This window comes from Cottoperca gobio, chromosome 21 (genome assembly GCF_900634415.1).
Source record: "Cottoperca gobio chromosome 21, fCotGob3.1, whole genome shotgun sequence".
Lineage (NCBI taxonomy): Eukaryota > Metazoa > Chordata > Actinopteri > Perciformes > Bovichtidae > Cottoperca > Cottoperca gobio.
Genome location: NC_041375.1, coordinates 15,862,530 through 15,871,416, shown reverse-complemented (window position 1 = coordinate 15,871,416; position 8,887 = coordinate 15,862,530). Strand labels below are relative to the sequence as shown.

Genomic DNA, 8,887 nt, shown 5'->3' with positions numbered 1-8,887 from the left:
TTGTGTGACATGAGACAAAGAAAAGACTTAACATTGATCAAAATCTTTATTTATGACTCGCAAATCCAAACCTTTATATTTCAAGCAGCAGGTCACGGGAAAGTCCCGCTGATGAGGTACAGTGCGTGTTGTAACACAGGTTTATACTGGGGTCTGACGGTATCAACAAATCCCCGCAAGAAGGAATATGTCTTGTTTCACTCTTAAAATATACTGTAGCAGAAATATTCCATTTCGGCACAGTCTACATGGTTATGAAGACATTCACCTACACACTAATGTACACTCCCCAACATTAAATACAGTACATGAATTGCTTAGTATTCTCGTGAGGAATTTAATTATTGAATATGAAATATTTTATTTGAACACAACCAAATTGGCAGAATAATTGCATCAACTTTGGTGCCACATTGTCTTTGAGATAATAACTTATACATTATCTTAGTGCAAGAGTAAATTGTAGCAATGGTTTGAACTTCTAAGGAAAAGGCTGATAATATTCTGTATTTTTCAAATCTCCAAAAGAACAAAACCAACAATTTATTTATATCATTCTAACTTATTAGGCAACTCTGGTATGGTTTATTCCTCTGTGCTATATACTTCCCCTGTCTAACACTTACAGGAGTATGTTCCATCATTGCAAATCAACATGGGCACTGTAGTTTATTTTTGATACAATCCTACACCGTCCTGATGCAGTAAATACTCACTAGAACACCAAATTTACTCCAGTTTAGTGTCCAGCTGTTCTAGCAAATTACTTAAACTTTAAAAAAAATTATGTATGTATCAAGTATGTACTTGTCATCTGCTTTTAAAGATTTATGACGGTACTTTGAAATTATGCAGACATAGTTGGTTTTAGTCTTTTGGAGTTTGTTAAATAAATATGTTAGCAGATTAAGTGCATCCAAACAAACACTTGTGCACGAAGCATCTGATATCACGTAAACACTATGGCAAAAATAATTCTGCACTTACACTTGTCAATATGCCAAAGCCATTCAATTAATCTACCTAAATGGAACACGTTATTGCCATGTTAACAAAGATGAATAGTAACAAAATTAAAAGTCTGATGTAAACTGAAATATCTACAAAAGAGGCTGTAATCCAGGAATTGTAAATTTCCCCTGGTGATGGTGGCTGGATGGAGTAGGAACGGAAAAAACATGATGCGTGGTATCTGTCGGAGTGTAATATCAAGGGTAGCACTGTGTTGCGAAGTGACGGTTTGTTGTGGGTTTAGGGTTTGGTCGAGCACTCTGTGCTGTTACAAAGTGATTGGTAGAGTTCAGAGCTCAGAGAGTATGCTGAGAGGACCTGTTTGAACTCCTCCAGGGGGCAGTAGACTCCACTACAACCTGGTACAAGTTGATCCTGCAGAAAGACAAGCAACGTAAGAGGAAAACAAGAGGAAAATGCAACAGCTTATCAAATAAACAAAGACACAATCTCACCCCCTACCTGGCCTACGTATGAAACTTTAACGAAGGACTTGTTGGTCTGCCGGTGTTGGTGCAGCTCCAGAGTGAAATCAGCGGCATACGGTGGCCATCTCATGTCAAAAATCCCCAGAGCCATCAGACAGGGAATCAATGTGGTGTCATGTGCAGAGTACAAAAACAGCTTCCTGTTTGAGAGAGGAATAAAACAGTGGGCCATTTGAAGACAAAACACAATCTAGTTTGTGCAACAAAGAGGTGCGTTTATCCAGGTGTCCAACCTGTTTGGCTCTGATGAGGTGCCCTGTAGTTTCTCCTCAATGTTGGCTAACAATGTGTGCAGGAGGGGTCCCACACACAGCTGCAAGTTCTCCCTGCCAAAAACAGAGTTTACTTGCTTAGTTTGGCCAACCATTGAGCAAAAATAGCCTAATATTGCTGTTTGACATAACTTTAGACTACACCAAATAAAGAAAAAAACATTCAAATTCCCCCAAACTACTGAACCTCTGGACTGTCTCTTAAATCACACACATTTAGGCTATTCTATGTGATCGTCTTTTGATAACTAATGTTACATTCAATGTATAAAACCCACCTCCCACTTTGAAAACCTCTGGTCTAAATAAAAAATCGATCCTTTTCAAAAGCCCCTCCTCCACTGACTTAGTTTAATCTTACCTCTTGCTGGGTTGATACACATGGCAGATCATGTCCACGGCTCTCTGTTCCACTTTGTTCCTCCAGGTGTCCAGCACCGATGGGCAGGCCAGGCCGTGCGTCTGTTAACGTGCAGAGACTTGACAGTCAGTATTAGCTATGCTGTGAGCAACACAAACCTCAAGATGAAGGTTGATGAAGGCAGAGCTGTCATGTTATTACAAGGTATTTCTTCCCATTTCCCCCTTCATCAAAGTAATTGTATTTCTACAGCTAAGACAATGTCAAATCTAACTCATGACAGTAAGATCTACCAGTAGCTTTATTTTCTGTATTGACTCAGTATGTGTTGCTTTAATTTGTCTGTTAGTTTGAATGAGTTGTAACTGATAACAAGTGGATATGAACATATTCAGCCAGAATGTTAGGTAGGGCTTTAGTATTTGGCTTTGTCTGATGACAGGGAAAATAGAATCAGCAAATTCAGGAAAGGAAGGAAATGAATCTCCTATAAAGCCCTCTGTCTTGTTTCAGATCTTGTAGTGGCCCGTGTGCGCATTCACAATAAAAGATGGTTATTTGAAAATCTACAAAAAATGTGTGACAAGCAATATGGAGAAAAACATTTTCAGTGTCTCATCCAGTAATGAATTTCTTTCACTGACTGAATTAGAACATATTTTTAAGATATCTTCAATTACGGCCATGAGTAAATACCATCAATGTTGAGACTCAAAATCGTGCTGAATCTGTTATTTCAGCTTGTTAAAATCTGTAGAGACTTGATGAACTCTGTTGTGGAGTTTCATTTTGCATAACTAGCAGCATGCTGGGTTGCCGCCTCCAGCCAGGCCAAGTCTTCATAATAATCGTATGTATTCTGATAGCTTGTGGTGAGACCTAATAAAAGTCATGTGAATCATGATGCGGCAGTGTCACCTCTCTGGCAACCATGTCGTCCCTAATGAGGATGAAGTCGATGTGCTGGTGAGCAGCGATGCCCAACGCGCTCTGGATGCTCTGCAGGTCTGCTGCAATGTCTGGCAGAGTGGACGACTCTGCCCAGCGGTGGCTGCATAGAACACACACAGTGTCAGCCACAAAACACAGACACACCATGACAACCTGTCAGAGGCATCTCAACTCTGCTTATAATTTTGCACAACACATTATTCTAGATGCTGGTTTCGGGTAGCGAGTGCATAGGATGTTTGAGGCCTGGTCTGAAAATATACTCTACAAACCTGGCAAGGATTTTGAGCAGCTTACATCCATGGTAGTTAGGATACAGGATTTCAGATTCTGCCTCCGTTGTTAATATAGTCACAATTTCTTCAAGTACAACATAAAAAAAAAAGAAAATGATTCGATGAGATCCAGAATAGAATAAATAACATCATGGACATATGGATTTCAACCCTACCTTTTTGTTTTTGCTGGAAGAGACCTGCTACCAGGCACTTGGCAGATTCAATGGTCCTCACAATGTTAGTGGAGCGCACACTAAAAATTTAAACAGGTCATGGAAGACAGCCAACTTCAAAATAGGCAAACATTTAGGCTGATATCCTTTGTACTGCGCTCTTAAGTAAAATGTATCAAAACGGTAGTGTACAGAAAAGGGTTTATGTTCTTGATATCACTTACTAAACCTCAGCTGGGCTAAAGGTGGAGCTGAGGAATGGGCTCTCCTCAACATATCTCCTCCTCAGCCTCTGGCCCAGCTCATACAGCTGCTGCATGCCCACTGTGGTCAGCTGACCGGGGAACGTGCCACCCTGCCAAGAGGGGAAAACAGAATCAGGTTTTACTCACAGATGTGGCCAAACAAACACACACCTGCGATGGCATGCAGGAATCCAGAGTGAATGTGGTACAAGGATGGCACGAGTCCATATTGTGGGATTTAGTTTTCTAAGCTAATTCCAGTGCAGTAAACCTCCTGAGCAAAGCAGCGAACTCAGCATAGGAAATAACCATTTATATGGACACAGTGGCTGGCAAACATATCTCATTGGGAAGCTCTAAACAGTTCAGCAGCATTACACAGAGGAGTTGAATGAATGAACCCGCTTTAAAGTCATCTGTTCGGCTTTGTAATAAACCGTAGTGGCCACTAGAGGGAGAAAGGCTTCTGAATCCTCAAGGTGCTTTACAACTATGGCAAGAACATCCAAATACAGAGTCTATACACATTATTTAATACAAAAATCACAACTGGATTACACACAGGCAGAACATATAAAACAACAGGCCTTTACCAAAGCAGATATCAACTTGTCCTCTCAGAAAACAGCTCAAATGTAAGTACTTATCTCAGTAAGTGTTTAAAGCCCTGTTAAACATGTCCGTAAGGCGGAAACGTATACGAAAAATAGCTCACAATTTGTCAGAGTCCAAATACGTCAAACTTTTCATCGGATCGGAAAAGGTACAGATACAGATACGCATGTCTAACCTATTGATAGCGCATCACTTACTAATACAAAATGTATCAGACGAATGCCCAACGAATGCATAACGTATACAAAAATATGGCGTATACAAAATATCGGCAACACGCTGGTGTACGTTGATATAAGGGAAGGCATAAGTAGTATTCGTTAAGAGCACGCGGTGTTATGCTGGGGTGCGTTGTTGAACGCTGAGTCTGTGAAAATGTTTTGAGCATGTTCAAAATTTTCGGACGTACCCGACGTGTGCTTCATAAGTTATGCAGACGTTACACATAAGTTACGTTACGTTAGACATACGTGAATACAGTACGTGAATACGTTAGAGGAACGTTAGATATAGGCTACGTCGGCTGACGGTGAATCCTATAGCCAATTTATTGATAACGAGTGGATAACCTATTCCTAATCTATGTTATACTTATGCCTGACGGAGGAGTAACTTATTAAATGTGTTTCTACAGTACAGCTAGCGTTCAGCTAGCGTTTTGGTAGCTTATTGGGGTTTGAATATAGTATATAGGGTCCCTGTGAGTAGCTCATCCTCACTTCTTCACAGCACGTCTTGATGAATACATCAACCGTCATCAGAGAGCATGGAGGATGCTGAGAGGCTGCGACAAGAGTACATTCTGTTCTTCAGCATCAGCATGACGTGAACCAGATGGCACTTTTCCAGCTCCGTTGGCCAGACGCTCTGATACGTTTTAAATACCGTAATTTTCGGACTATAAGCCGCACCTGACTATAAGCCGCAGACGCTAAATTGACTGATGTGTATGTAGCCGGTCTGTAGCTGACACCACGATGCGTTGTGTTGCGTAGAACCAGGAAATAACGATGGAGAACTTCTGCCTGTTCAATCAGCATTTATTGTCTCTGACCGTTGGTGTTTTCCTTAATTTGTCCATAAATTACCGTTGAAACAGAAGAAACACAAGAAAGTCATCATCATACGGTAACTCCACAGTCGGGGTTTTTGGACATGCACCCCTCTCTTCAGCGTATCCTTCTTTCCGTCTCCCGAAAAAGTGGCGCGAACCCCCAGAAAGTGCCGGTTTCAGGAGTATCAACATAAAAGCATATTTAACAAAATAAGACTCCTCGAAATAAATATATATGCATTTCTACGTTTTTTTTTCCATAATGAGGGTGTCTCACACACTGTCCTCGCTCTCGTAATGTCCGTCTGTCTCTCGTACCACTCGCTACTTTTGCGCGCTCTTTTCCGGCATCCGGTGGACTGTAACCTGTAAAATCCATAGATTTAGGAATTCCCCTAGTGGCCGTTAGCTGTAAAAATCCATAGATAAGCCGCACCGTTATATAAGCCGCAGGGTCGAAAAATGGGGAAAAAGTTGCGGCTTATAGTCCGGAAATTACGGTAGGTAAGTGATACGATATCAATGTTTGACATACGTATAATAATTAGTTATGTATTCGTTATGTATACGTCAGCTACAACACTGCTGTGGAAAAGTTGGACGTATTTGGACACTGACAAATTCTTAGGTAATTGTCATATACGCCGGCATGTTTCTGCCATGCGGAGCTGTGTGACGGCCGTATGTCTGGCGTGTTCAGCGTATCGTCTGCGTCCTTCAAACGATCACAACTTACCCTTAATTTATATCAACCTATTGTCGATATTTCGTATACGCCAGCATACGGTTCTGTCATACGGATATGTGTGACAGGGCCTTTAGGTAAACTGTGCCAGATTGCACAAGGTCAGGGCCCCGGCACAAGCACACCTAAACTGAATCAAGCCACTACAGGTCTAAATGTCTGCCGTGACACGCGTTTGGCTATTATCCTCCCACAAAGCCTCTTACCAGGAACCAATTACTAGACAAGTTGCTTCACCTGAATTTGTTTCTTTAACTCTTTTCTTGTCTGACCGCGCTCCACACCACAGAGCAAACTTACTCACGTTCAGTACATTTTTCCGATAGCTTTCTTCTACAGGAGCTGGGGGCCTTGGGCCACCATGAAGGTCGGTCACTTCATAGTTGATCTGGGTGTGTGCTGGAGGCTCCAAGAGCGTTGGTAACCATTGAGCCTTTGGTGAGACAAATGTGCCCAAATGAAGAATTGTTATTATATATACACAGACATTTCTAAACAGATATTATGTGACAGTACATATTTTGTTATAGTGTGATGGCCCTTAGGCCTCAAGACCAATTTCCTGATTCACACATCCACACACTACTGATGAACTGACTGCACACTTATTTAGATTTCTATAATAAATTAACTTTACTTTAAAGAGTCATGTGTGGTGTCAATATTTTGTCTTTCCTTGAGCCAGGTCGGAAAAAGAGTTTTACCTCTATCACATCAGGTATTGACTTTAGCGGGGTACGAGCACCATGTCGGAAGAGGACTTGGACCAATTTTAGTTCGTAAGGAGAACTGGGATTTGTGTCAGCAGAGTGGCAACTGGAAGCCACCTGTTCCAATTCAGTCTTCTTCTGTGACCACAGCATTGACCCGAAAGCCACTGACATCGAACCGAAAACACCTGCTTTGGTCCAAAGATTCCTCATGGCTTACCTGTGAACAAAACAGACCCATTGTTTACATTTTAATTAACTACACACGCATTAGGGTTAATATTAAGCAGAAGATCAAGAAGAACTTTTGTCATAATGGCAGTAACGTTAACAGAAATAATCAATTTCAGGCACTTCCCTGTGCAATAACCCTGCAACACTTACATCCACTGTACATGTACATTGTATATTTTCATATCTTAAATACACTGTATTCCTTGTATGTGTACTGTACATATACTTGGACAATAAACCTGATTCTGAGTAAGGCTGTCAGGCTGCGTAATGTTACAAGACAGTCTTGCAAAAAAACAAGCTTGAGTTTCTTGTTCTTTGTAGCAGGACAACAACTAGTGTTACTAAAAGTACATTTTGGTTTATGAAATGTCAGAAAATAGTGAAAAAGACCCCCATCACAATTTCCAAAAGAGCATTTTGACATATTGATATAGAAAACTCCAATACACAAAGATATTCAGTTTATCATCATACAAGACTACATAAACTAGCAAATTCACATTTGTTTAGCATATTTTACCTTTCAGACAGGGCGAGCTGCAACAAACAATCATTTAAATCATCGATTAATCTGCAGATTACTTTCTCAACTGGTTTATGAAATGTCAAAAATGTAATCATAATTTCTGTGTCATTTTGACTGAAACGATTAGCGACCAACTTCTAATAATTGACTAACGTAAGATGTTTAGTCGACTAATCGTTTTGGCTCTACTGTCAGCTATACTATGCATTATGTACTAACCTGCTCTAAATGAACACAAATAAACTTCCTGTCAACTCAAATTATCTCAGGTATGTAGATTAATGCAGTAGCACTACTAATTTTACTTAAATAGTTAATATGGCCTAGTTTATGCCATTAAACCAAACCCAAATACTGTAAGATCCTGCACTATTCACTGATATCCTGAACTAGCCAACACACATTGATGAAGCGCGCTAGGGAAACCCCACACGGCACAAGGCTAACGTTAAGTTATTACATGATAACATGAAGTTTGACCTCCATCTCAACTGTTAACCTAGCTAACTGCACGTGACAACGAGGCTCACTTTCTGTAAGATGTAGCTAACTAGCTACTTACTTTCTGAAACGAAGTTCTCCTGCTTTATCTCGATAGAGAACATTCAGTAATTTACAAATTCACTTGTCATTCGGCAACTCTTCCGACCGCTTCAAACCAAAGGACATGTCGGGAACTGTAGGGAAACAAACGCCAATGTACAATGAAAGTGAAGGTAATAGCTACAAAGATAGAACTACATTTCCCAAGGTTCACATTACAGCATGACATTTCTTCTTCTTCTTTTAAAATATTTCTGGTGGAGCACAAGGATCAAAGCGAGCTGATGTCCCCTCCAGGACCCACGTGTATCTGCACGCCACAATGATCCAGTGATAAAGTTATCCCACACAACTACACTTTATGTCTAATATTTCAAAATGTACAATATTATATGCTTACTAGATTATGTTAATATAGTACTATGACTCTTGCGCAATATTCCTTTAGTGTTATATTATTACAGAAAAACACTAACATTAATCTTATAAACATGTTGTACACTGTTTACATACACATTGTCACTTGTATATATATATATATATATACATATATTACACAAAAATGCTCTTGTATAGTCTCTATTTTTAATGTATTCTTGTTTTAGTTTATGTACCTACTATTATTTATATTTACATTAAAGAGCAGAATTTATGCACACCTGTAGATCGACAGGTGCG

At 40.1% G+C, this 8,887-nt stretch overlaps 1 protein-coding gene across 2 annotated transcripts; it reads right to left on the bottom strand.

The window, feature by feature from the left end:
* Positions 1–27: 27 nt before the first annotated feature.
* acp6 (acid phosphatase 6, lysophosphatidic) lies at positions 28–8,400 on the bottom strand. 2 transcript variants are annotated; one of them, XM_029459830.1, is made up of 11 exons: positions 8,229–8,400; positions 6,898–7,123; positions 6,498–6,626; positions 3,759–3,889; positions 3,535–3,614; positions 3,356–3,443; positions 3,051–3,183; positions 2,133–2,233; positions 1,733–1,825; positions 1,474–1,639; positions 28–1,386 (listed from the first exon to the last, which is right to left on the bottom strand). In XM_029459830.1, the coding sequence occupies exons 2-11, from the start codon at positions 7,114–7,116 to the stop codon at positions 1,252–1,254; spliced, it is 1,275 nt and encodes a 424-aa protein (XP_029315690.1). In that variant the 5' UTR covers positions 7,117–7,123; positions 8,229–8,400; the 3' UTR covers positions 28–1,251. The 2 variants fall into 2 exon arrangements, with proteins under 2 accessions (XP_029315690.1, XP_029315691.1); XM_029459831.1 differs by lacking the exon at positions 8,229–8,400 and adding an exon at positions 7,661–8,164.
* Positions 8,401–8,887: the final 487 nt, after the last annotated feature.

What these genes read in the sequence shown, in the direction of transcription:
- acp6 (XM_029459830.1), bottom strand. Translation starts at nt 7,116, where the DNA reads ATGAGGAATCTTTGGACCAAAGCAGGTGTTTTCGGTTCGATGTCAGTG. An exon ending in CTGCTCAAAATCCTTGCCAG is followed by an intron (nt 3,184 to 3,355) that starts GTTTGTAGAGTA and finishes TGTTCTATGCAG; the next exon opens with CCACCGCTGGGCAGAGTCGT. An exon ending in ACCTCATCAGAGCCAAACAG is followed by an intron (nt 1,640 to 1,732) that starts GTTGGACACCTG and finishes TCTCTCAAACAG; the next exon opens with GAAGCTGTTTTTGTACTCTG.